The sequence below is a fragment of the Anomalospiza imberbis genome, chromosome 19, assembly GCF_031753505.1.
Source record: "Anomalospiza imberbis isolate Cuckoo-Finch-1a 21T00152 chromosome 19, ASM3175350v1, whole genome shotgun sequence".
NCBI classification, from domain to species: Eukaryota; Metazoa; Chordata; class Aves; order Passeriformes; family Viduidae; genus Anomalospiza; species Anomalospiza imberbis.
In genome coordinates this window covers 2,443,811-2,471,448 of record NC_089699.1, presented here as the reverse complement: position 1 = coordinate 2,471,448, position 27,638 = coordinate 2,443,811, and the positions used below count along the sequence as shown (strand labels likewise).

Genomic DNA, 27,638 nt, shown 5'->3' with positions numbered 1-27,638 from the left:
CACAGGGATGCAGGGATGGATGCAGTGATGGTTGCAGGGATGGATGCAGGGATGCAGGCAGGGGCACAGGGATGCAGGGATGGATGCAGTGATGGTTGCAGGGATGCAGGCAGGGGACAGGGGTGCATGGATGGATGTGATTTGAAACGATTTGAAGAGGTTTGAAGTGGTTTGAAACAGTCTGAAGTGATTCGAAGCTATTTGCAGCAGTTTGAAGCGATTTGAAGCAATCTGAAGTGCTCTGAAGCGGCTTGAAGGGATTTGAAGAGATTTTAAGCCGTTTGAAGTGGTTTGAAGTGACTTAAAGTGATTTTAAGAGGTTTCAAGTGATTTGAAGCGATTTTACAGCAGTTTGAGGTAATCTGAAGCGGTTTGAAGTGACTTGAAACAGTTTGAAGTGGTTTGGAGCAACTTGAAGCACTTTTAAATAGTTTTAAGGGATTTGAAGCAACTTAAAGCGGTTCGAAGCAGTTTTAAGCGGTTCGAAGCAACTTGAAGAGGTTTCAAGCAATTTGAAGCGACTTGACATGGTTTGAAGCGACTGGAAGCGGTTCAAAGTGGTTTGAAGTGGTTTGAGGCAGTTTGAAGTGGTTCGAAGCGGTTTTAAGCAGTTCGAAGTGGTTTGAAGTGGTTCGAAGCGGTTCGAAGCAATTCGAAGCAGTTTGAAGCGGATCGAAGCAGTTTGAAGCGGTTTGAAGTGGTTTGAAGCGGTTTGAAGTGGCTCAAAGCAGTTCAAAGTGGTTCGAAGCAGTTCAAAGTGGTTTGAAGCGGCTCAAAGCAGTTCGAAGTGGTTTGAAGCAGTTCGAAGCGGTTTGAAGCGGCTCAAAGCGGGCGAACCCGGCGGCGCTCGCCGCGCCCCCTGCCGGCGGCTCGGCGGGGTGGCGGGGGGCGTGTGCAGGCCGCGGGACTACAGCTCCCATGCGGCGCCGCGGCGGCGCCGCGCGCGCGCAGTGCGGCATCCCCCCCCCCGCCCCCCGTGCGCGCCGCAGGCCGGGGCGGCCGCCCCGGCCCATCATGTAGGTGCAGCCGCGCCGGCCCCGCGCCAGCCGCGCAGGGACCCCCCCCCCCCCCGCCCCGGCCCCGCCCGGCCCGGCCCGGCGCGGCGCGGCGCGGCGCGGCCCGGCGCGCCCCGAGCCCCGCGCCGCCCAGGCGGGAGCGCGCGCGGCGTTCCGGGGGGGGGCAGCGCGCGGCTCGCATCTCTTTTGTGTGGGTGCGCGTCGGGCGGCTCGCCCCGCGGCGGGGCCGCGCGCCGGGGACGGCTCTTTGTGCGCGCGCCCTGCCCCCAGCCCGCCGGGGGACAATGGCTCAGCCCCGAGGTGAGAGCGCGGCGCGCGTGCACGCGAGCGCGCGCCTGCAGCCGCGGGTGGGTGCGCGCGCGCGCGCGGCCGCGCGGGCAAGGGCTCCGCGGGCGCGCGTGCAACTCGGAGGGCGCGCGGGTGCGCGCGCGGCCGCGCGTGCAAGCGCGCCTGCAGCCGCGCGTGCACGGGTGCGGGTGCACGCGCGGGTGCATGTGCACGCACGGTTGCACGCGCGTGCACGGGTGGGGGTGCACGCGCGGGTGCATGTGCACGCACGGTTGCACGCGCGTGCACGGGTGCGGGTGCACGCGCGTGTGCGGGTGCACGGCGCGTTTGCACGCCCGCCTCGCGCGGGGGTCGCCGCTCCCGGTGCCGGTGCCGCTGCCGGTGCCGCTCCCGGTGCCGCTCCCGGCGCCGGTGCCGGTGCCGCTCCCGGTGCCGCTCCCGGCGCCGGTGCCGGTGCCGCTCCCGGTGCCGCTCCCGGTGCCGGTGCCGGTGCCGCTGCCGGAGCCGGTGCCGGTGCCGCTGCCGCTCCCGGTGCCGCTCCCGGTGCCGCTGCCGCCGCGTTTCCCGCTCGCTGGCGGGACACGCAGCCTCTCCCGGGATGAGCGAGCCCCTCGGCTGCCTTTGGCACGGCCCGGGACGAGCGGGGGGTGTTGGAGGAGCAGCTGCAGCCGGGGCTCGGCGCGGGGTTAAAGCAAACTTTTAAACAAGTCCGCGAGGGAGATGAAAGGTGAAACTGGAGTGGAGTTAGCAGGAATTAAATATATACCTATGTTTCCATGGGAAAGTATTGTTCTCGTGCCAGCGCTGAGATCATTTTCCACCCGTTTCTCTCCCCCCCCCCCCTTTCTCTTTTAATATTTGGTAACTTTTGGTCAGAGGCAGCGGTGGGGTTTGTCACACCAGCACGCCCCGAGCGTGCAAAAAGGCAGGAATGGAGCGTTTGGGAAGTGCAGGAGTTGGGTGTTTGGGAGCTGCAGAAAGGCAGGAATGGAGCATTTGGGAAGTGCAGGAGTTGGGTGTTTGGGAGCTGCAGAAAGGCAGGAATGGAGCATTTTGGAACTGCAAGAACGGGAGCTGCAGGAATGGAGCATTCAGGAGCTGCAGAAGGGCAGGAGTTGAGAATTTAGGAGTTGCAAAAGGGCACGAATGATGCATTTTGGAGCTGCAGGGATTGTGCATTTTGGAGCTGCAGGGATTGTGCATTTTGGAGCTGCAGAAGTTGAGCCTTTAGGAGTTGCCAAAGGACGGAAATTGGGCGTTTTGGAGCTGCAGGAGTTGAGAATTTCAGAGTTGCAAAAGGACAGGAATTGGGCATTTTGGAGCTGCAGGAATTGAGCACTTTAGAGCTGCAGAAGTTGAGAATTTTGGAGTTACAAAAGGGCTGGAGTTGGGCATTTGAGAGCTGCAGGAATTGAGGATTTTGGAACTGCAGAAGTTGAGAGTTTAGGAGTTGCAAAAGGGCAGGAATTATGCATTTTTGGAGCTGCAGAAAGTCAGGAATGAGGTGTTTAAGAGCTGCAGGACTGGAGCATTTAGGAGCTGCAGAAGGGCAGAAATTAATAATTTAGTTGCAAAAGGGCAAAATTTGAGCATTACGGAGCTGCAAAAGGGCAGGAATTGGGCATTTTGGAGCTGCAGAAGTTGAGAATTGAGCTGCAAAAGGGCAGAAATGCATTTGGAGCTGCAGGAGTTGAGGATTTAGGAGCTGCAAAAGGGCAGGAATGATGCATTTGGAGCTGCAGAAGTTGAGAATTTAGAAGTTGCAAAAGGGCAGGAATGATGCATTTGGAGCTGCAGGAGTTGAGGATTTAGGAGCTGCAAAAGGGCAGGAATGATGCATTTGGAGCTGCAGGAGTTGAGGATTTAGGAGCTGCAAAAGGGCAGGAATGATGCATTTGGAGCTGCAGAAGTTGAGAATTGAGGAGCTGCAAAAGGGCAGGAATGATGCATTTGGAGCTGCAGGAGTTGAGAATTGAGGAGCTGCAAAAGGGCAGGAATGATGCATTTGGAGCTGCAGGAGTTGAGAATTTAGAAGTTGCAAAAGGGCAGGAATGATGCATTTGGAGCTGCAGAAGCTGAGAACTTAGGAGTTGCAAAAGGGCAGGAATGATGCATTTGGAGCTGCAGAAGCTGAGAACTTAGGAGTTGCAAAAGGGCAGGAGTTGAGTATTTTGGAGCTGCAGGAGTTGAGAATTTAGAAGTTGCAAAAGGGCAGGAATTGGGTATTTTGGAGCTGCAGGAGTTGAGAATTTAGAAGTTGCAAAAGGGCAGGAATTGGGTATTTTGGAGCTGCAGGAGTTGAGAATTTCGGAGTTGCACTCTGAGCGTTTAAGAGCGGCAGAAGGGCAGGAGTTGAGCGCTGAGGAGCAGTGGGAGGGGGTTTGGGAAGGGGACAGCAGTGATTTATTTCTGCCAGCGTGCTGGTGATGGCAAAGAGCGCTGGCTCTTTGCTTTTTAACTCGCTGCTTCTTCCAGAGTGGCTCTGCCTTGTGCCCTTGCAAGGGCGGGTGGGGGGGCAGGCTGGGAGGGGGTGGAGAATTTAATATTGCAAAAATGCTGCGGGAATGCAACAGCCCCTGCAAGAGCAGGCGGGGAGAGCTTTAAGGAGGAGTAGCTGCGGCCATTCATTGTGAAAATCCATGCCCCGTGTCAGCGAGAGGCCACACAGATGCAGCTTTTGGAGCTTTTGGAAGTGCTTGGATTGGATGTTGCAGCTTGGCTCTCCCTGCATCCTGCAGCCCTCGCACATATTTGGGATTTTGGGGGTGAAAGGCAGCGCGTGGCCCGGCAGGAGCAGGTCCCAAAGTGGCTTTGGAGCTCGTGTTGTGTTTAGTTATTTATTTATTTATTCAAACTAAGCCTTCCACAGTGATCCTTGCAAGGGAGGACGTTGGGAAGGAGGTGCCTGCACAGCTCTTGCCACACAGTTTTCCTTTGTAAAAGAAAAATGTAAAGTTGTTGTATAATTTATTCCTAATTTGGGTTTGCTGCAGTCATCTTTTCCAGCCGAGCAGGGAATTGTAAAAGTTTCCGATGCAAAGAGCCAAGGAAGTTTGATAATGCAGGATTGAACCCGGTGATACCCAGAGCATTCTGCCACTGCCAGGAGGGTCCTTGGGGGGACATGGGGGTCCCCAAAAACCCTCGGGGTGGCAGAGGCTGAGCGTGCAGAGGTGGTGACAGGCAGGGACCTGTGCTGGTGGCCCTGCAGGGGTGCTGAGTGTCCCCCAGCACAGCCTTCTGCGTCCTCCCCAGTACCAGGAAAAAGGGAGGATGGAAGTAGCCAACCCACAAAACATGATCTCAATGAATGGCATCATTCTTGACTCCCTTTGCCGTCCTCCTCGCTCTCTGCAGCACCAGTGCCTGCATTCCTGGCACAGATAACTTTTCCAAGCTCAGCTGTTCAGGCCCAGCTTTTGCTCAGGAAGGGGTTTCAGCTCCGGGGTTTGCAGCAGAGGTGTCGTTCTTTGGGATAATCTGAGTTTTGGGATCGGGTTCTTTGGGATAATCTGAGTTTTAGGATTGGGTTCTTTGGGATAATCTGAATTTTGGTGTCAGGTTCTTTGGGATAATCTGAGTTTTGGGATCAGGTTCTTTGGGATAATCTGAGTTTTGGGATCAGGTCCTTTGGGATAGTCTGAGTTTTGGGATTGGCTTTCATGTGTTGCACAGGAGGTTCCTCGGCAGCTCTGGAAATTACAGCCCAGAGCCACAGCCAGCTGCTGAGCCCTCTCCCTGCTTTGAATCCTTTCCAGAGTTGTTCTGAGAATTTGCCAGAGATTATTTTTTTGATGCAGCGTGTCAGGGGGACATGTGAGCAGCAGAGTTGTTCTTACTCCCTGCAAGGAATCCCACCTGGTTCAGGGAGAACCTACCTGTGCTATGCAAAAAAATGGGGGGAGGGATCTGCTTCCTGCACAGTCTATAAAGGTTAAAACTCCCCGTGGAATTCAGAAACAGCACTTTTCTTCTGGCCCTTTTTGCAGCAGGAGTGAGCAGATGCCTCCAGCATTGTGCTCAGGGAATTGTAAAATTCTGAGCCACCTTACCTGTCCCTGATGGGCTCCCTGAGGGTCCACCCAAATACAAAACTCACCTGAAGTCAAAGACCCCCCTGCAGTTCACCCTGTGCTTGTTCATTCCCCCTTTCAAGATGCAGACTGGTATTTTTTTGCTGGATGTAGCAACCCATAGCAAATGAGCTTTTCCTGAGCACAGCAGGTTCCTGCAGCGTGATCCTCACCTTCAGAGATGGGGCTGCTCTGGCCAGGAGGGCCTTGATGTTGATGGGAACTCAAAAGTTGAATCCTTGCCCAAAATCCAGCCCATTTGGCTGTCATGACTAATAGGATATTATTTTGGAAGAGGAGTGGGGGGGAAAAAAAAGAGGAAGTCCATATTCATTTCAAGCCAAGCACAGTTTGAGGCTGTAAATCTGGACTCTGGTGACAGCAGATGTATTCAAAAGTCTCCCATATTCCTTGCAACAGGGGCAATTATTCCCTGGCAAAGCCCACATGGGAGAAAACACCTGCAAATATGCAAATTTCTCCATTGAATTAAGAAAAGGGAAGGGGGAGCAGTACCCATGAGAGCACTGATTCATAAATACATTGAAATGATATTTAAACTAAGCATTGCTGCCTGTTGATCTCACACCTAAAGCTCAGGCTCTTGTTTCAAATACAGTTTTCAGTGCTCCAGCTGCAAAGGGAAGCTGAGATTATGAGCAGCACATCCCACGTGATGCTGGCTGAGCATGCACCCTATGGACTTTGACCAAAGGCCCTGCACCTAGTCCAAATACCACAGTTTTATGTGAAACACTCATGTTTTCCCCAGCCAGAAGTCTCAGTGGAGCAGCTGTAAAGCTGCAGTATTCCTTGTTGTTGACTTTTTTGCAGCCCTAGGTAGGTGGCAGGTTGTTGCTGGTGTAGGATTAACCTGCAAGCAGCTCCTGTGGGTTGTGCAATGTGCATTTTGCCTCATCAGCACCACCTCAGCTTCTCCCCACTCACACACTCCCATGGCACAGGCACTTGGCAAGGGCACAGCCAGCAAAGCCGTGGCACGGTCAGCCAGGTGCAAGCCTAGCAAAGCCTGGACTAGCAGCAAATTTCAGCTCAAGTCGTTGATTTATTTTTAATTACTTCTTTTTTTTTTTTTTAAGGGTGCCCTGTTGAATTAGTTTAGGAGCTGTGCTGCAGTGCTGGAGGTGCCTGTGTGCCTGCTTTGGGTTAAGAGGGGGCAAATGTTTATAAAGAGGTTTAAAAGCCTCGTGCAATGCCAGGCTGGAGGAATCACCCACCTTGGGAAGGGGAGAATGTGATTGGGGCTGGAGATGAACCAAAGCTGTGCCCAAGTGAGCCAGGAGAGCTGAGACACCTGGGTGAGCCCCTGCTCTGCCCTGTCCCCATGTCCCAACAGGTCCCAGCATGTCCCAACACCACTGCTCAGGCCAGCAGCTCTCTGCTGCTAGCCAGCACATATTTAATATTTAAAAGCTCCAACTAGGAGCAATTCTAGCAATAAAAGTGCTAAGTTGCAGGAAGGAGGGAGCAGAGAGCTGAGTGCTGCTGCCAGGCTCCTCAGTGCCACCCCGAGTAAATCACCAAAACCTCGGGGCTTCCTTAGGGCTGAATTCCCTCCCCTGACGCATCCACAAGCTGCTAAGGTGAAGCAAATGATGCTCCATGAAAACCACAGGAGTAATTTGGAGAGATGAGACACTTCATGTGGAACGTGGTTACAGCAGGTTTGCAGATTCTGGGTCCCCTCATTGAAAATACACAAGGTGACTAAAAAGTTGCCTTTTCCCCCCAAACAGTGCCTGTGTTGGTTGTCACTTGGGCTTTTTCTCTTTCTGAAAAGAGCTGTGACAGCACCTCTAGAAGCCTCTCCGAAAAGGATTGAAAGCCAACACACCTGACAAAAGCTGGGAAAAGAAGAATAGTGTGGGAGTTTTGTTAGCACAGGAGTGGGGATGCTTTCCCAGCCCTCTGCAAATGCAGAGGCCCAGAGCTCCTTAGCCTGGTCATTGTGATGGTTCCCAGCCCTGCCCCAAGGGACTCACCCCATGAACTGGCATTCCTGATGCTGCTCCAGAGGCAGAGCTCTGCCCTTCCCCGGGAGTGAAGGCACAGGTCAGGTCACAGCTGTGATGGCAGCGGTGGCACAGCAATTCTGGCTAAGAATTACTCACCAGGAGTCCCTTCCTGCTGTCACTCACGTTTTGGGGGACCATTTTGGGGTGCATTTCCAAGTTGGCAGCATCATTAGATGAAATGTTGAGTCAGCCTCCAGTGGCCAGAGAAATTGCAGGAGTGTTCTTTTGGTTTGAGACGTGGACAGGGCTATAATTAAAAAAAAGCAAAATCTCTTTCATTACCTGTGGAGTTCCTCAGCTCCCTTCCTTAGGGCCTGTCTGGGAATAGTTTAAGGGATTAGCATTATCAGCTCGAGCAGTGTTAGCAGGGAAGCAGATCCAGGAGGCTGGAGCTGTGCCATGGCAGATATTATGGTCTGTGGTGGCCAAGTGGTGAAGGCCGTTGGGTGCAATCTCCATATCTGCTCATTGCGCAAAAAGTTCGGGGTTTTTTGGTTTTTCTTTTTTTTGCTTTTGTCTTCCAAATCCACAGTATTCTGCACATGACAAGTGTGAATGGAAAACTGCCTCCTGCTCAGTGGCCTTGGCTCAGTGAAGAGCAGTTTGGAGAGGGGAGGTGTGAGGCTGTTGCTTGTAGGGCTTTCTCTTGCCTCAAAGCCAGAATTAAACCCATCTTCCAATGTCCCCATCCTTTTAAACTGGGCATTCCAAACGCTGAGGGTTCATCCCATCAGGACAGTCTCTGGGGTGCTGAGGCATTTCTGAGTCCTCTTTCCTTTGGACATGGTGCAGAGGGATGCTGAACATCCTCTGTGGGAGCTCCAGGAAGCCTCTCGTGCATCGCTGGTGCCGTCAAAGCTGTGGCAAATCCCCCTGGATCTGCATCCCATCCTCAAGCAGGAGCTTGGATTTGGAGGGGCAGGGTCAGAGATGGCATCAGGGAAGGCTCAGGGGTAGGAGCTGCTCTGGCTGCATCCCCCAGTTGCTGTTGGAGCAGTGCCTGTGGCTTTTTGGGCTGCAAAATCTGAGTCCTGTGAAGCCAAATGCAAACAGCCTCTGCAGCTGGGGTAGGGTTTCAGATCTGTAAGAGAAAAAGCATTTATTTTTCCCCTACTCGAGCAGGAAAACTTCAGAGAGCTGAGCTGATCCAGTTTCTTGCTGGTACTGTTTTGTTAGCCTACTTAGCCTGCAATTTTATCATCAAGGCTGGGTTGTCTTTGCCTGAACCCAGGCAGCTCAAAAATCGTGAGAAGAACTGAAGCCACTTTCACTGCATTCAGATGAAAACAGTGGGGGGAAAAAAAAGGAAAAAAAAAGAAAAAACCCAGCAGAAGTTGCAGATGAGATGCCAAAGATAAGGCAGCAATAGGAAATCAGTGCAGGAGTCAACACTTGACTGTGTCTGCAAGAAGAGGCCTTCAATGAAGGCTGAATCAGCACGGACTTGGGAGCTGCTTTTGAAGGAGCATCTTCTTCTAAACAAAAATATGTAATTGCACTCAATGCAAAATGCTCCTCGGTGCCAAATGGCCTCAGAGCATCGCGTGGCTGCTCTGTGCCAGTCCCAGGCGTGGTGGTTTTTGTGCCTGTGCTCACCCTGCCGTGGGGGCTGATCCCCCACTGCCTCACTCCTGGGCTTTCAGCAGGGCTTATTCCACACTCAGGCAAGAAGTTATAAAAATTACAGCTTCTCTCCGTGGTGTCATTCCTCTTAGGAGTGTTTATTGCTTCTCCAGTAGTTCAAGGTCGGATACAGAAAATGACTCAAAAGTCTTTTGTTGCTTTGAGAGCACTAAGGTGATGGAAGGCCCAATCCAGCAAGACAAACCTTCCCAGAGAACCAAAAGGGAAAGGAGAAAGACTATTTTAAAGGCAAACTCAGCATTGATTCCTGACATTTTAAAGTAGGTTTGGATTAGATATTAAGACAAAATTATTTCCTGTGAGGGTGGTGAGGCACAGGGTGCCCAGGGAAGCTGTGGCTGCCCCACCCCTGGAAGTGTCCAAGGCCAGGTTGGATGGGGCTTGGAGCAACGTGGGACAGTGGAAGGTGTCCCTGCCTGTGGAATGAGATGAGCTTTAAGGTCACTTCCAACCCAACCCATTCCACGACTGGGTGATTTTTCCCTGGATTTGCTCCGCTCTCTCTGCTCTCACATCTTTGGTGTGCAGCAGCCCCAGGCAGAGCCCGCTGCAGTCGCTGCCTCGAGTCCCTGCACGTAGGAGGGGAAACAATCCCTGCCACAATCCCTGCCAAAGCAGGGCACACGAGCTCAGAAGGTCCTTTTGGCAGCAGCTCTGCCTGCAGGCTTTGTGCAGCACCAGGCACAGCCCTGGGCACGGCTCCTTCTCGCAGGCACCTCTCCAGCACTGGAGTTAGAGCCACACTTCCCAGCCTGGATTCCAGCACAGCCCCTTTTTCCTAGGGCTGCTTTAATTGCCTGCAATTAGGGTCTCCAGTGCTGCAAAAGTATGAAGAAATAAAACCCAGCCTGGCTCTGTAAGGGCTGGGATTGATTTCTCCTCTCAACCAGCTGATGCTGTGACCTTTCAGAAAGGAACTGTCAGCCTGTGACTCTGGGGTTTGTGCATGTGGCTGCCCAGGGTTGAAGCACAAATATGGGATATTCATTGTAGTTTTATCCAAGGAGAGGAGCACCTGTAGGAGCTGAGAGCAGCTCAAGGAAGAGACTTTACATGCTGTCATCAAAATGCCAAAACCCCTTTGGGCTAAGCTATATCTTAAGTAGCTTTGTTTAAGCACTTGACAAAAACGCCTGGAGCAGAAGTCCAAGGCACAGCACGGGGCTCTGGCGGCCCTGAGGGTGCAGGGGGTCACCCCAAGCCCTGCAGAAGGAGGTCAGGGTCTGGCCAGCTGGGTGCCAGAGGTGCAGACACAGCTCTCACCGTGATTTCCTTGCAGCTTTGGCAGCAGCAGCAGCAGGACAGGGAAACTGCTGCAGCCAAATCTGAGCACCACTGAGGTTTGGGATGGGGAGAGGAGGATAAATCCTGCAGTCAGTCCCCCCTTGCAGGTTTGCTTCTCTGAAGAGAAAGATGCTGCTGGTTAATGCAGAAGTTCCCTCCCAAGCAGACCTTGGTACTTAACTGTGTTAATTAAATGCTTTCAAAAACCCACAAGATTGACCTTCACTGCTTGCCCACAGATTTTTCTCTCATTTAACAAGCAGAAGGTTGTCAGAGTAGCCTATTAAAGGAGAAGAAAGGCAGTGCTCTAATACTGTTGGGTTTTGACCTGTGACAAAGTGCTTTTCTGCTTTTTAACTCCTAAAAGATGAAAACCACAATCCCTTAACAACCTACCAGGAGAAACCAGGCTGAGACAAGGAGTTCTTGGCTGAAATAAGGCATAAAATCTGATAAAATAGTGAACAAAGTTAAAATCTAAGTTTTTTAGGTATCTATGGAATATGCCAAGACAACCATCATATCTACAGGTCCTTGTGCAGCCGGAGGCTGCTGCTCTGTGACATGGAATTGTCCTTTGGGAGAGACTCTCTAAAGAAAAACAAAGGCAAATAACACAGACTCTGACTTCCTTACCTTTCCCAAGGACACCAGCAATTTGCTCATTGCTAATAAAACTTTGGAACATACCTACAGAAACCTTGGATGCCTGCCAAGCAATCAGTTTTATAAATTAACCAAAAGAGCAGATCGTGCGTTGCAGGGAAGGACATCCCACATCCCAAGGCAGCCCCTGACAGCAGCATCAGAGCTGGAGGGAGAGCCCAAAATAGCCCCTGGCAGCTGGGGAGGGTGACACAGATGCTGCATTCAGAGGTGATGAGAAACAAGTTGCTTTCTGGAGACGAGAAATGAACAAATTCTTCACTGAAAGAGTGATTGGGCACTGGAATCACCTGCCCAGGGAGGTGGTGGGGTCAGTGTCCCTGGACGTGCACTCAATGCCATGGTTTAGTTGATGGGGAGGTGTTGGATCATGGCTTGGACTCGATGATCTCAAAGGGCTTTTCCAGCCTGGTTCATTCTGTGGTTCTGTGGAGTGAGACGGGCTGAAGTGGCAGTGTTTGGCAGAGAGGAGGAGCCCAGGGCTTGCACCTCTGCAGGTCCCTGTGGGGTGACAGCAAGGGAATGTGCCCTGGCAATGTCCCCTTGCTCAGAGCCACCTGAGCTGGGCAGCACCTCAGGCTTCCTCCCAGCATGACTTCAGCTCCATTCATGTCATCAGGCAGCTTCCTTTAGAGCCAGGCATGCCTTTTTTTTTTTCCTTTCTTTTTTTTTTCCTTCCCCTCAAAAACATTTGGTACTTCCCCCGCAAGAAATCAGGAGCTTTCTGTCTGATAAGGGGCTGGAACAGCTTCCTGCAGTAGGAGAGAATTTCTCCTCTGGCTCTTCCTGCAGAGAGCCAGAACAATGCCAGTGCTTCCAGCCTCGCTTTACCTCGGATAATCTCATTTAGGGTCCATCCTGTGCGAGCATCTCCTGCCAAGGGGGGCTCCTTTTCCAGCAGTTTGCTTTAAAAAGGGTTTTAAAAAAGCTTTTAAAATGGCATTGCCACAGCAGAAAGGCAGGAGCAGTGCTGAGGTTCACTCAGGGCTGATGCAGAGCAGGGCCCTGTTTGGAACAGTAGGGGCTGAAGAATTTTTTTAGTTTCCCTTAACAGAGAGGCTAAATAGGATTTTTTTTTTTCATGTCTTCAGGCTGAAAGGGTACGTGGTAAACTCAGAACATCTGAGTCCTTTTGCAGGACTCAGTGGGACTGAATGTGCTTGGTTGGGGTTGAGCACACACATAAAAGAATTTACAAGGTTGGGATGTATTTTGTCCTGGTTGCTAAGTGGGATGGACATTATGGATCTGTGTTGGTAATTTATGTTATCCTGCTTATCTTGGTTCCTTTTTTCTCCCTGATTCTGCTTTCCTTTTTTCCCAATTCTGCTTATCTGCTTGTGGAAAGCAGTATCCTTTTTGGGAGTGTGTGAGTAAAACTACAGCCTCAAACCTCTCATGGGGAGTTCTGTGGAGGCTTTGGCAGAAAGGCTCATAAAGGGAGGTTTGTATTTTCAGCTTCTGCTTTAGAAGGCTGGGTGGAGAGATGTGTCCTGACGGGCTTTGATCCATGTGGACATATGTAGCGAGAAAATAATCTGCCCACTTGTGTCACTTTATAGGGAGGACAAGACTTGCTGTCACAAGTCTGTCACCGTGCTGTGCTGTCATGGATTTCTTCAGTGTGTTTTCCAAATTGAGATAAAATTGCGTGATAAAACCTGGGGAAAGGCTTTTGTTCTTTATAAATGGCTTGTGTTCTTTATATGCCAGACAAGCAAATGTGTGTTCCTCAGCCTGGAGGAGGAGGAGATCTCAGCACTTCCAGCTTCTTCCCTGGGTACAGCTCCAGCCTCTGCTCCCTGTGACAGGGACAGGCCATGCTGGGGCTGTGTCAGTGGGGTTGGGGTGGATTTTAGGAACAGGTTCTTCCCCCAGAGGGTGCTGGGCACTGCCCAGGCTCCCCAGCGAATGGGCACAGCCCTGAGGCTGCCAGAGGTCCAGGAGTGTTTGGACAGTGATCTCAGGGATGCCCAGGGTGGGATTTTTGGGGTGTCTGTGCAGGGCCAGGAACTGGACAGGATAACCCTGATGGGTCTCTTCCAGCTCAGGTTGTTTTTAGGATTTGAGGGCATTTGAGATGGTGTGCTGGGAGGAGTGGAAGGGAGGCTTGGGCCACCTGTGAAGTCAAGTTGCTGGGTGGAAAAACAGTTAAGGAGGTGTCTGGCAGGTCGTGCTCTCTGACCTCTGACTTAAACAGGTTTGAACTTGAAAGAGCTTCCCTGGAAGCTGCATCCACCTTGCCCTGCACAGCCTGGAGCTCCTGGAGTCTCCCTCGTGTGCCAGCCGGCACTGCTTGGGCGTTGGCAGCACCCAGACCTGGTGGTGGTGGTGGTGGGGCAGCACCCAGAGCTGGTGGTGGTAGTGGTGGGGCAGCACCCAGAGCTGCTGGTGGTGGTGGGGCAGCACCCAGACCTGGTGGTGGTGGTGGGGCAGCACCCAGACCTGGTGGTGGTGGTGGTGGGGCAGCACCCAGACCTGGTGGTGGTAGTGGTGGGGCAGCACCCAGAGCTGGTGGTGGTGGTGGGGCAGCACCCAGACCTGGTGGTGGTGGGGCAGCACCCAGACCTTGTGGTGGTGGTGGGGCAGCACCCAGAGCTGGTGGTGGTGGTGGGGCAGCACCCAGAGCTGGTGGTGGTGGTGGTGGGGCAGCTCCAGTCCTTGTCTTTCCGTGCCCTGGTGGCTGCTGGCAGTGCCATGAACAGGAGGGCAGTCCTTGCCAGGAGCTGCCTGTGCTGGGGCAGTGCCCAGAGCTGCGGGGCTGGCACACAGAGGGGACACAGTTTTGGTTTTCCTGCAGTTCCCGTGGCTTCCCCCTGGCAGTGGTGTTCCTGGGTGGTTTTAAAGTAGGACCTCCACGTTTGCTGGAGGCATTGCCAGCAGAGGGAGCAGGAGTTGGTTCTTCCCCTCTGCACTGGTCAGAACTATAAAAAACCATCTTTAATAACCGAGATATAAAAATCAGCAAGTCAGCTCTTGCATCGTTGAAGAATAGCAAGAGAGCTGTGTGATGGTGTGGCACAAAGGCAGGATAATCAAAGCCTTGACCTTCACGTGTTGAAACTTAATCACAATATTTGGCTGAACCTTTGCCACAATTCCCAATGACAAAATGCAAGGAAGCAGATCCTTTCCTACCATGCTGGTGTTGTGGTGTTCCTCTCAGGAAGGAAAACTCTGGGCAGAGTTGCCGCCCAATTTCTGACCTGCACCTGGGTTAACACAGCCCTTCTGTTCATCAGGGCCTTCTGGAGAAGGTGAAGATGCTCGATAAAGAAATGGCTTGTGGCACATTCCTCTGTTTCCATGGGTATTCCCATTTGGCTCTAAAAGTTATTGATATTTAATAACTCAGAGAATGACCAAATCAATGGGCAGTTTTCTCCCATTTTATCCCAAAGTATCTTTACTCGTGAGCAGAAAATTTTAACCTCCAAGTTTTACATGCAGAGCATCAGCAGGAGATGTGTGCTGGCAGTGCAGTTGAAATGTCCAAATTTACAGTGTGCTGAACAAACCCAATCTGTGCTTGGTAAAACAAGGCTCCCGAGGCTGCCTGGAGCCCCTGGTAGCAGAAATAAAACTGTACCTCACATTGGCCTGGTTGGATTTTATTCCAGCCTGCTGTGAGGGTGATGGCACCAGGACAGGGATCCCACAGGGAGGGTGCTCAGTGAGCAAAAGCAGCTCTGGGGGGGAATGGGGCTGCAATAGGGGTGGGAAGCAGGAGCTGGAGCAGAAATCTCTGTGCATGCTCTTCTGGGGACAGTGCCACCCTGAGCTCCCCAGGCGAGCCCTCCCTGACCCAGTCACTCCCTTGTGATATCCAAGCCCTGCTTCTCCCAGGTTTAATCCTCCTGACCCCTTTAGGCTCAGCACTTGCCCACGGGGCTTTGCCAGTGGGTGCCACGAGGCAGCATGGGGAGGGTGGTGGTGAGGAGCCACTCTGTCCTTTTTGGGGCTGAAAGCTGTAACCAGGTGCTGCAGCTAAGCCAGGAATCTGGCACTGCCTTTCCAGCCCTGGTCCTGCTCAGCCTGGCACTTAGGCCAGCCTGAAGGGGAGCATGAGCTCAGGCTGAGCTTTGATCTGAGCAGCAGCCAGGCCCAGAGCCCTCCCAGGTGTGCCTGCAGCACAGCAGGTGCCAGTGTCACCTTGCTTTTCCAAAGCCCTTTGCATTTCCCCGTGCTGGCAGCACAGCTGGCAGCTCCAGGAGGCCCTGGCTCCTCGGGAAGTGGCGCTGGCACTGCCAGGCTGGCTGCCCTGCAGCCAGGGCAGAGGCAGGAGCTGGGCTGTGTGCTCAGGGGAGATGCAGCTCTGCTGCAGAGCTCCCACTGGGCTGCCTCAAAACCCCTGTGCAAGATGTGCTGGGAGGAAATCCCAGCTGCACCGAGCACGTTAAAAACCTGAAAAGCAATATTGGAATTGGAGAGAGAGCTTGGGCAAAAATGCGTCTGTGGGGTGTCTGATACAAGTGCATCCTGTCACCCTGAGAAAATTGGGGTTTGAGGCTCCACGTGGCAGTGGGGAAAGGAGTTGAACTTGATAATATGGGTCCCTTTCAACTCAGGATATTTATAATTTATAATTTATAATTTATAATGAGGTGGATGCTTCACTGTTGGGAGCAGTGAGTTTGGGAAGTGCAGAAGTGTCTGTAGCTGGGCTGGGCCTCATGGATTTAAGGCAAATCCTGCTCTTCTTGTGGCTGAGGCAGATGGAGCACCTGCTTTTGTGTTAAATATAGGACAGTTGCTGCTGCCTGCTGGGGATTTGTGTGGGAAGTTGGCTGGAACCCTGTGGTCACTCACGGTGGTGTTCAGGGGGGAAATCTTGGTGGGTAAGGGGAAATAAAAAAGTAAGTGCAGTACTGGGATGATGCCCAGCTTGTGGATGAACCCTCAGCATCCTCTTAGCCCACATCCTGGTCTGGGAGCTTATCCCCTCATCCATGGGGCTATGGGGAGCACCCACTGGCATGGCAGGGTCCCCTGGGAGACTTTTTAGGGTGCTGCTGCTACTGCCCTGGGGAGCAGAGCCCTTTTCCTGCTGCCAGAGGGGCAGAGCCAGGCACAAAGGCTTGGGTGAGCAGGAATATTTGGGAGGCTCTTGGCCCTCTGTGCTGCTTTGGCACTGCTGGCAGGTGTGGGAGGTGTCCGTGTCCCTGTGCCCGGGCAGAGCCCAGCCCCTGCTCTGCCCACCTCCTCCCCATGCCACCTCCTGCTCTGCCACGGCCAGGTGCTCTTTGGCACGGGGAAAACAGACATGGAGATAGAGCAGTGAAAGCAGCCTCGTCCTCCAAATCCTCCTGCACAAAAGCCCTTTTGTTCCCAGGGTGAATTCCAAGAGCTTTTCTCCACTTTTGATTCCAGCAAACTCCCACTGCAAGAAGACAGGCGAGGGCTGAAAACAAAGTGGCAGCAAAATGAAAAGTTCCTTGTAAAAAAACCCTGGCCAGAGCTGGAGGCTCTTTTCTAACAGCTTCCCTGGCCTGCATCTCCTGTGGATTTCCTGATTTGAGATAAGCAGCGAAGAAAGCAGGCTCTGGGATGGGGAGGCAGGGAAGCCAGTGGGCCTTGGCAGAGGGAAAACGGGGGTGTGATTTATGATTTGTGGTGTGCTGCTGAGTGGGGGAGTGCCTGCCCCATGCACTCACTCCCAGAGCTCCAGTGCTGGGATTTCTCATGATACAGGGGAAGGGGAGAGGCCACGAGGCTCCAGTGGCCTCTGTTCCTCCGTGGGATCTCCATCACTCTCACATCTTTCCCAGAGCAGCAGGAGGATGTGGCCATCCACTGCTGGGAGCCACAAGGGATGCAGCCAGCTCCAGTGACCACGAGGAGCAGAAAACCAAGTCCTTTAGGAGGGCACCCCTTGGACCCCTGTAGGATTTCCCTGAGCCTTGCCTTTGTTTCTTGCAGCTTCCCTGTCGTGCAGCTGTGAGTGATTTTTGGGATTTGAGGGCGTTTTAGATGGTGTGCTGGGAGGAGTGGAAGGGAGGCTTGGGCCACGTGTGAAGTCAAGTTGCTGGGTGGAAAACCAGTTAATCAGAGGAAGGTGAGAAGGAGTAAGAGGCTTTGGTCCTGATGCCTGTCAGGCTGTTGGATGGGAGGGTGCATGGACAGGGCATGGAATTCTGCATTTCGTGGGCTGCATCCTTTGGCAGCTGCTGAAATCCTCATCCATGGAAGTCCCTTGCTCTGGTGGATGTGCCTCAGAGCCCACAGCAGCAGAGGTGGTTTTGCATTAATTCCTCACTCACTGCACACACCAGGCAGAGGGGACACACAGGCAAGGCTTGTGCAACTCAGGGAGTTGGTGGGATCCTTGTGGGTCCCTTCCAGCGGGGATGTTTGTGATTCTCCATGTCACCCATGGCCATGGATGGGGTTATTAGGGCTGAAATTTGCATGTGCATGTCCTGGTGCTCCATCCCTTGCACCACCACCTCCTCCCATCTTCATCCCATGGATCTGAGGCACTGCCTGTTCCTCCCAGAGCCTCCTGCAGCCGGGGTGAATCAGGAGAGAGCTGAGCATTCCCACTTGCAGCCAGCTGGGAGAGGGTGTGTGGGATCCCCGAGGTGCTGCTGGGGTCAGCTGGGCCAGCCTTGCCCCAGGTGGGTGGAATTCCCTGGGATCAGGTGCTGCTCCTGCAGGCTGCTGCTGCCACTGTGTGCACAGAGCTGCTGCCGTTTGGGGGGAGCTGTGCCCTTTCCCCCAGGCCATCAGAGTGGGAGCAGCTGGACGCACACGCCAGGTGGGCTCAGCCGAAGTGTTGTAAGAGGGATTTGAATATTCCCATCTCCCGTGGCCTGTGCTGAAAGCTGGAGGCAGGCAAAGCACTCCTATCCCCCATCAGCGCCTAAGGGACGATGGATTTGGGGCTGCTCGGCATGGCAGCTGCTGTCTGGAGGGAAGCTGGCTGATGCCCAGGCTGCCTGCCAGGGCAGGGTGTCAGGGCAGGGCTCTGTCTGGCCTTGTCACATCTGCAGATGCCAGCGTGGTGCTGGCAGCAGCTCAGCAGGAGCAGGACGGGAGCCCACACTGCTCCCTGCACAGACTGGAAGTGACGCCGTGTCTGGGCTGGGAAGGGACGTTAACTGGGAAAGGGACTTTAACTGGGAAAGGGACTTTAACTGGGAAATGGACATTAACTGGGAAAGGGACATTAACTGGGAAGGGACTTTAACTGGGAAGGGACTTTAACTGGGAAAGGGACATTAACTGGGAAAGGGACATTAACTGGGAAGGGACTTTAACTGGGAAAGGGACTTTAACTGGGAAATGGGCATTAACTGGGAAAGGGACATTAACTGGGAAGGGACATTAACTGGGAAAGGGACATTAACTGGGAAGGGACTTTAACTGGGAAGGGACATTAACTGGGAAAGGGACATTAACTGGGAAGGGACTTTAACTGGGAAAGGGACTTTAACTGGGAAGGAACTTTAACTGGGAAGGGACTTTAACTGGGAAAGGGACATTAACTGGGAAAGGGACATTAACTGGGAAGGGACTTTAACTGGGAAGGGACTTTAACTGGGAAAGGGACGTTAACTGGAAAGAGACGTTAGCCTGGAAGGGACATAGTCTGGTGAAGCTGATTGTTGTCACCTTCCCATTAGCATCAGGAGAGAGCATGTGGCTGCTCTTTGCTGATGTGTGAGCGTCGAAATGGGCACTGAGGGCCCTGTTTCCTCTCATGTTGGTTTTCCTGCAGGAATGGGGTAGAGGAAATGGGGCAGAGCCCAGTTGGGAAGTGGAATCCATGGTGCTGGGATGTCCAGGCCAGTGTGGGAGCCCGTGAAACAGCTCAGTGAGGTGTCCATGACTTCCCCAGGACACAGAGGATCCTAAACACCCATACCTGTAGGATCATCTCCATCAGACAACCAGCCTTCATCTCCACACTGGCCCTGGGTGCTGGTGTCCCACAAAACCTGCTGGATGGTTGCTCCAGCCTGTGATTATCCCAGTGCTCCCTGCAGGGGGGCTCAGGTCTCTTTGGTGGGGGGTTCCAAAATTGCCCCAAAGCTGTATCAGCTGCCTGTCCTCTCCCCAGGGTCCCTGCAGCCCCCATCCAGGGCATGGCTCAGCACAGGATCCCACGTCTGATCTCTATCAAAAGTGTCTCTTCCGCTTTGCACTCAGCAGGTCTGAACTCCTCTGAGATTTGGGAGTGCACTCTTACCAGGGGGACAGGCAGACTCTCGTAACCAAAATGTGCAGATAAACAAGAAAAAATTGCATCCTCTGGTTTCAGTATTGTCATGAGTAACCCGGCAGCCTGCAGCCCTTTTGCAGGGTGTGTTAAGAGGAAAATGGGCAGAATAAGAGAGATTAGCAGGAAATTACCTTCAAAATTGAATTACTGAAACACAGAGCTTGCTGAAAGGCGGGCAAATAGGTCCTGATATTTGCGGAGTTTGGTGACATTTCTGTCCATGTCTGCACCGCAGGGTCCACAGATTAAATCTGCTGGAGTCCGTATTGCAGAGCTCTCTGCTCTGCCTTGTTCCAGCCTTTTCTTCTGGTGCTGTTCAGAGCTGCTCCTGCTGGAGGCCGGGCTGAGGCAGGCACGAAGCCCTGACCTTGTGATTTTACCTGGCAGCAAAGCTGCAGATCTTTGTCTCGGCGGCGTTGGTGCCTCAGCAGGGCTGGCCTGCGTCAGCCGCCGGCGGTCGGGAGCGCGGCTCCGGCAGCAGAGCCGGGCCTGGGACACAAATAACCCTGGCATTGCTCAAGCCTGCCCCAGTTCACCGGGTGCACCTCACAGCTCCCTGCACAGCCCTGCTATTTTGGTTTGGAGCCTCTCCTGCCCTGTGTTTATTACAGGTTGCAGGGTTGAGTCAGAGCAGCGAGTTCAGCCCTGTGACAGAGAAACCCCGGGGCAAGCACTGGTGCTGGGGCACGGCTGGGTGCTGGGGACATGGAGAGGTGCTGGGGACATGGAGAGGTGCTGGGGACATGGCTGGGTGCTGGGGACATGGAGAGGTGCTGGGGACATGGAGAGGTGCTGGGGACATGGCTGGGTGCTGGGGACATGGAGAGGTGCTGGGGACATGGCTGGGTGCTGGGGACATGGAGAGGTACTGGGGACATGGCTGGGTGCTGGGGACATGGAGAGGTGCTGGGGACATGGAGAGGTGCTGGGGACATGGCTGGGTGCTGGGGACATGGAGAGGTGCTGGGGACATGGCTGGGTGCTGGGACATGGCTGGGTGCTGGGGCATGGCTGGGTGCTGGGGACATGGAGGGGTTTTGGGGACATGGCTGGGTGCTGGGGCATGGCTGGGTGCTGAGGACAAGGATGGGTGCTGGGGACATGGAGAGGTGCTGGGGACATGGCTGGGTGCTGGGGACATGGCTGGGTGTTAGGGACATGGCTGGGTGCTGGGGCACGGCTGGGTGTTCGGGTACAGCTGGGTTTTGGGGACATGGCTGGGTGCTGGGGACATCGCTGGGTGTTGGGGACATGGCTGGGTGCTGGGGACATGGCTGGGTGCTGGGGACAAGGATGGGTGCTGGGGACATGGCTGGGTGTTAGGGACATGGCTGGGTGCTGGGGACATGGCTGGGTGCTGGGGACAAGGATGGGTGCTGGGGACATCGCTGGGTGCTGGGGACATGGATGGGTGCTGGGACATGGCTGGGTGCTGGGGACATGGAGGGGTGTTGGGGTACCTCTGGGTGCTGGGGCACAGACAGGGGCTGGGACACATCTGGGTACTAGAGCACATCTGGGTGCTGGGGCACATCTGGATATTGGTGCACATCTGGGTGCTGGGGCACATCTGGGTGCTGGGGCACATCTGGGTGCTGGTGCACAGACAGGGGCTGGTGCACAGACAGGGGCTGGGGCACATCTGGGTGCTGGGGCACATCCGGGCGCTGGGGCACATCTGGGTGCTTGGGCACATCTGGATGCTGGGGCACATCTGGACGCTGGGGCACAGACGGGCTGGGCATGGCACCCTCGGGACAGGACAGTCACTTCCATCCCCACCATTCCCATGCGGGTGCTGATGGTGCCGTGGCGAGTTTGGGATCAGCTGGTGCCTGGTCACTGGGGCAGCTGTGCCCAGGCCATGCCAGGCTGTGCTCTTCTCTTCAGGAGCCCTGGGAATTTGGATGGGATGCCGGTGCAGCATCGTCTGCTCCTGAGGTGTGCCGGTGTTTCAGGGTTTCCTGCTGTGCTCTCCTTCTGGTACACATTGGAAAAATTCACCACAGCCATAAAAATGCTCTCGCCTTTCCTGCTGCCTGACCCAAAACACGACTCCTGGGGTACAGAAAGGAAAATAAATAATGATTTAATTCAGACACTAAGGTGTGAGTTGCAGTGTGGGCACCGTGGCGCCGTGGTGTGCTCCAAGCTGGATGTGCCAGAGGCCACCAGCTGTGCCAGCAGCTCCATGGCATCCAAAGCAGAGGAGGAAAGGCTGGAGCTGGGAGCCACCTCGCCTCAGGACCGGGGCAGGCTCAGCTCCGTTCCCCAGGCAGCCCAGGAATGTTGTTAAGGAAACACATCTCAAGTTGGCCGTTTCCAAGGAGTTGTTGCAAAGAGCCATGAGGCAAGACACAGATAAAGGACGTGTGGGGAATGTCCCTGTCCTGCACAGAGGACACGCCACCATCCCTGGAGCATCTCCATTTGCTTCCAGCAGATCCAGTTGCAGTGATGGAAGAGCAGCCAGTGGCCCTTGGCCATTTACTGGCAGGGCTGAGGAGAGAGCAGCTCCCTCAGGTTTCAAGGAGAGAAATAAAGCACAAATCCACCTCATCCCATCCCTTGGCCTTTGATTGAAACTTCTACAGCTTTTAAACATCTCTTGCATATTAAATTCTTTTTGTGGCTTAATGAGGGCTCCTAAACCACATTTCCAGACCCACTTTTCCACGTTGTTGGTGCTTACATGAAGACCTGGCTTTTGGCTTTCTCCAGAAATTAGGGCTTGGCTAAAGCTCTGTGTTTACAAACTGGATGGTGAGCACAGCTCAGCCACTCACCCAGCCTGTCCCTGGCACAAAGGAGATTTAAACACCTTTACCATAATGTTGCCAAGGCACACAACCCAACCACGGGGGCAGAAGTGCTGGGAGAACTTCCCTTGAGCCTCCCCACCACAGTCACCACTGTCACCAGCACCTGTCACCTGCTGCTCCATCCCACAGGCATTTAAATCCAAAATCCATTGCCTGGTTCCACACTTGGACTGCCCAAAGGGCAAATTTCAAAATGTTTTCATTTGGAGCCTGTGGGAGGAAGGTGGATGTAGGAATGTGCCCCCTGTTAACGGAGTAAACAAGTTCCCCTTTGTCTCCTTCAAAAGGACAAAAGCCCAGAAGTTTCTCTCCTCATTTTGGTTAAAAGACACCTCATAGGACCTTGGGGACTTCACCTCAAACTTAAGGACACCCAATAGGGCAGCAGCCAAAAAGCCCCACCTGAGCAATTCCCTAGAAAAAGAAGAGGAAAAAGAAGTGAATCGCTTTTGTGAAGTGTTTCAGCAGGAGCAAGAACTTCTTGCCCTGGCTCAGTTTTTCTCTGTAAAGAGCTTTTTTTTTTTGCCTTTTATTAAAACTGTTCTGCTTCCAACACTGTCACAGGAGCCGTCCTGCTGCTTTTATGCCACCTGAGGTAGCTGAGCTACCAAGGGTGTGATGTTTGTCTCTGAGGGCTTATGAGACCTGGCTGGAATAGACAGAACATTAGGTGGTGGTGCAGGAATCACTGTGGAGATGCCACATGGGGATGTGGCCACCAGGGTTTTGTACTACAAAACCCACCAGAAGTGGCTGCTTGAGGAATGTACCCCCATTTGTGTTCTCCTTGAGGGCTTGCTTTCCATTCCAGCTGGAGTGGAGCCAGAAGGAGTCCTGGTGCAGCTCCAGCAGCACGGCTTCTCCTCAGGCCCACTCATTGAGAATAGACTTTGTTATCTCTGTGTATTTGAATTTTTCAGCTCGGCAGGGAGCCCCGGGCTGTGCTCTCGGGTGTTGTTTAGTCTGGAGTGGGCAGTGTTTGACCGTGGGGACACCAGCAATGCTCCTCTCACACTGGGCTGGGGTGTCCCCACGTGTGGGGGAAGAATTTAATTCCTTGGGGTAGAGACCTGGGCAGAATAAAAGGCTTCAGACCTTGAGCACTGAGCAGTGGTGACGAGCTGGTGCTGAGGCAGATGACAGGACATCCCCAGCCCTCAGGCTGTGCCAGGATGGTTTGTGTAACAGCCATAACAATTCACAAATAGAACTTAGGAACCCATGAGACCATTTGTAATACTTGTTAAAAATGGGCTTTTTTCACTTCTTTGGTCATTTTTGGTCATTCTGTCAAAATATTTTTAAACACAAGGTTGCTACACCTACAGCAGCAGTTGCTCCAGGTGACCCTGCTGTGCCCTAGGTGCTGCTTTATCAGTGTTTGTGCCCAGGAGGGTTAATGAGTGAATTTCTCAGAGATTTGGGTATTTCCAGGTGTCCTGCAAGGCTTAAAGTTCTCTCTTACAGCATCAAACCCAGCATTGTTGGTGAAATGTGGGCTGGAGCAGAGCTGTGGGTAAAAGAAGCCCTTTGCACTTGCACACCAAGGCTTTGCAGGAAGAACTCTCTCCTGCTCAGCATCTCCAGGGTGGCTGGGACACAAAAGAAATATTCTTAATTCCTTGGTTTTGCCAGAACCATCTGGGTTGGGAGTTTTGCACCTGAGCCATGGCCAGGTGCAAAGTGGCACTTCAGGGTCAGGCCAGACTTTGGTTGTGGAGCCTTGGGAGCTGCCCACGAGCTGCCAAAATTCACTTTTCTTCCATGGAAACCCATGAAACATTCCCATTTTGCCCTCATTTTAGGGGTGGGAGTTTGCTCACACAGAGACTACAGCTGATGGGGGAAAACCAGATCATTTAGCTTTCAAAACCTTCCAAGAAATCAGACCAAAAATCCTTGGGAGAGACAGGAATCGTAAAGGAACCGCTTTTATCTCCTAAAAAATGGGAGAAAGAGGCATTTCCTGCCTGTGAAATTTTACCAGCAAGTTATAAGCCTAAGAGTGTTATTTGAAAGGAAATGTTGCTGCATGGCTATTGAACACATTTTTAATAATAAATTGTGGTGAAGACAGAACTAGTTAATATCCTTTAAAGGAAATAGGAGCTTTTTGTGGCAAGGAACCATTTATTTTGGATTAAATAATAAAAAGTTTTTAACTGCAGTGAAAAGTCTGGAGACTGGGATTTTCCTTCAGAAGCCGAAGTTTTTTTTCTGTTGCAGCCCATGTGGGCAGCAAATTCCTCTGTCATCCCTTTCTTTGTTATTCTCTGTTCTTTTCACTGTGAAACGTTGAAGTTTCCTTTTTCAGTATTGATATTTAACTAATTGAAGGGGGTGAACAGCATCCATCCCTGTGCTCTGTCGGTGGGAAGAGGTTAAGGAGCCCCTTGGAAGTGTGCTTCCCTCCCCTCCCTCAGGAATTGGGTTTAAGACCTTCACAGGGAAGTGTTCCATGTGTGTTCATTGAGTCAGGGTTTCTTTTTCCTGTTCCAGTTTTGCTCTCGGGCTTGGTTTGGTTCTTGGGCTGGTCCAGGCCCTGCAGGAGCACTCGGGGTCGGTGCTGGGGCACGGGATCTTCGAGGGATGCTGCAGCCAACTGCTGCCATTAGAACCCGAAAATCAGGGAATCACTGAGGGTGGAAAAGCTCTCCAAGCCCATTGAATCCAAACATTAACCCAGCACTTCCAAGCCCACCACTGAACCACGTCCCCGCGTGCCCACATCTGTCGAACCCTGCAGGGATGGTGATGCCACCACTGCCCTGGCCTTCTCCCAATGCCTGGCCACCCTTTTGGTGAAGAAACTCCTCCTAATTTCTAATCTGAACCTCTCCAGGGACAACTTGAGGCTGTTTCCTCTCATCCTGAGGGGGAACTTGCAAGAAAGGCTTTGTAAAAGGTGGCACTTCTTTAGCACCTATTGGTTCAGTATTTACTATGTTGGTTTTTTTGGTTTTTTTTTTCTAAAAGAAAGTAGATTTAAGCTTCTCCTTAATGTCACAAATATCCTGGAAGTTTTGTTTATCAAAACTGGGTTCTGGAGATGTCTCTCAGCATCACTCCGAACCAGGCTTGCTTTTTTCTCTCAGTTATTCTTAAAACTTGGCTTTTGAGTCAAGTGCTTGTGGATGTCTCCATGTGCCAGATTGCAGGGAGAGCTCTCAAATGAGCTTGTGCTCGAAGGCTCAGGGACCAGCAAGGCTCCAGGGGTTGTTTACCCAGAAAATTCATGGGTTTTTGGGTGCTGGGGAGCAGATGCACCATCCCATCTGCTGAGCCACCAGCAGAGCCTTCTGCAAAGGGAGCCACATTTAGACTTTGAGCTGTGTGTGGTGCTTCACTGGGGCTTTCCTTATTGCAAATCCCAAGGGATTGCAGGAAAACCCCTCTGCACTGGTGGGTTGTGCCCCCGGCTGGAGCCCTGTGCTGTTATTTCGGTGTCTGAAGCACCTGGAGCATGTGTGGATATCTGGTACCTGCCATGGGTGGCTTTTGTCTTTCAGTCCCTGAGATGGGGACTCCTTTATTGAATCACCTGCTTTTCTCAGATTTGCAATCTCCAAAAGCTCAGTTTCTGTGTCAGATGGGGCTGGAAGGGGCCACAAGCAACGCAGACCAGCAGATAAACACACACGGTGGTTTTGTCCAGGAAACAAAGCTAAAAAAAGTAATGATTCATAAAAACACTGTGGAAAATACTGGTTTTCTGGTGCATGGAACAGGTACCATCCAATTTTGTGTGCTATTAAGCTGCCCCCACATTTGGAGCTCCTGTGCAGATGATTTTAATACGGCGTCATCTCCCCGAGCCGACGTCTGCTCTGGCAAACTGGGGGATTTTATTTTGACAGAGAGACACTTGCTTGGCAGTTCCTATTGAACAGAGCTGATCTTGAGGCTTCCAAATACTCTTTTCCTTTTAAAAAAAAAAGCCTTTTAAGTGTGTTTGTGTTTGGGGAAAAAGTCAATCTTGTGAGCTGGCCGGTTGAATTCTGGAGTGAAGGGGGATCCTAGTTCCTGCATCCCACTGCTGGGGTGGTTCTGCTGCTTATTTTGGTTCCAGAGCAGTGCTGTGCTCAGGATTGCTGATGCTTCCTGCAAACCACTCACAGACCTTGGCCCCAGAGGCTTGGAGAGGCGAGTGCTTTGCATGTTGGAACAAAAGGAGCTCAGAAATTTGGCCTGATCCAGTTAAAAGCCATGAAATCGCCTGATTTCAGCCCAGGATTCATTAAATAACCATAAAGTCAGCACATCCCCCCACCATCCACACACCTCTGGGTGCTGCAGGTGCAAGTCCTGGCCGTGGCAATTCCCATTTCCCATCCCTCCTCCTGGTGCCATCATGAAATCCATGTCTTATTCAAGCTACTGTTGTTGCTTTCTGCTTTCTTGAAAAGAAAACCCCAAAGAATGTTAAACCCTGCCTGTGCTTTGGCAGCTCGGAGGCACGGACAGATTGTGCTTCAAAAAAATGGCAAAGTTTCAAAATATTGTGTTCTGTGAAGAAGAGACTAGGAAAATAAACTCCCCAAGATGCAGATTTTATTTCCCTGGGAGGAAAGGCTTTTAATGTTTATTTGGGTTTGGCGTTTTGCTCCCTGCCTCTGCTGACACCGCTCGTGAGCCACGATAAGGTTCAACGCTGCACAGCCTGTTCTGGGCCCAGTTCAAGTCAGCTTCATTCCCAGTAGGTTCATTTTCTCCCTCCCACAGCAGGTTCCTGAGCCTCGGGGACAGCACACGGGGTGGTGCAAGCAAAGCCACGAAGGACAACATGGAAAAAAGGGAAGAACAGAGCAAATTAGTGCCTGTTTCTTGCTTGATTTGGGTTGTGCCAGTGTGACTGCAGCAGAGTGAATCCTCTGGAGGAGCTGCTGAGTGTTCACAGGGACAGTTGAGCCCTAAAAGAATCAGTTCCTCCATAGGCAATTTGGTGGATTTTTGTGTCTTCTTTTCCACGTGCAAAGTCAGTTTGAAGATGCTTTTCCTGTGCCTGTCGCATTTCCTTGAGGATGCAGAGAGGTGGCAGGGATGGCAGCTTGGAAAATGCCAGAGGAGCAGGGAATTTCTTTGCCTGCCCTGCCAGATCTGTATTTTTGAAATTCCTTTTTTTGGGTGACGTGCCAACATCCAGAACAGCTCTCCCCATTAACATCCTGTCAGAACCCAGAATGTCCCTTGGACACTCGTGGATGTTCCGGGCCCAGGTCAGAAGCATTTGAGACCCTGGAATGCAGCCACAGACCCCTGTGGCTTTGGACCTGATCCATGGAACAATTTACCAACCTTGCAGGAAGAACAAGGAATCACAAAAGTTTAGATATTATAGTAGAAGTAGTCACAAAGTGAATGGAAGAGTTTTTGAGTGCTGTACAGGGGGGTTTTAGGCCTTGTACAGAGGGGTCTGAGTTTTGTACATGGGGGTCAGAAGTTCTAAGATGCAGGGACTTGGGTGTGCCCTGTCCTCTTTCCTTCTCCTTCCTAACCTCCATGTTCTTGGTGATGTTGGCACTCACAGATTGGTTTAGAGTAGAAAGTCACTGTTCAATACAGGTGATGGGCATTGGGTAAAACCA

At 52.5% G+C, this 27,638-nt stretch overlaps 1 protein-coding gene across 5 annotated transcripts in view; it reads left to right on the top strand.

Moving 5' to 3' along the window:
* The first annotated feature begins 1,171 nt into the window (after positions 1 to 1,171).
* Positions 1,172 to 27,638, top strand: part of MAP2K6 (mitogen-activated protein kinase kinase 6) — an 86,870-nt gene continuing 60,403 nt past the window's right edge. For 4 of the 5 annotated variants that reach the window (XR_011005319.1, XR_011005320.1, XM_068209989.1 and 1 more), the window contains exon 1: positions 1,172 to 1,316. Coding sequence is in view for 3 of the 5 variants with exons in the window: in XM_068209989.1 (XP_068066090.1) it covers positions 1,301 to 1,316 (16 nt within the window). In the remaining 2 variants the exon portion in view is untranslated. Of the gene's footprint in view, positions 1,317 to 1,903; positions 2,032 to 27,638 lie in introns of those variants that run through there. The other variant, XM_068209990.1, reaches the window with a different exon arrangement.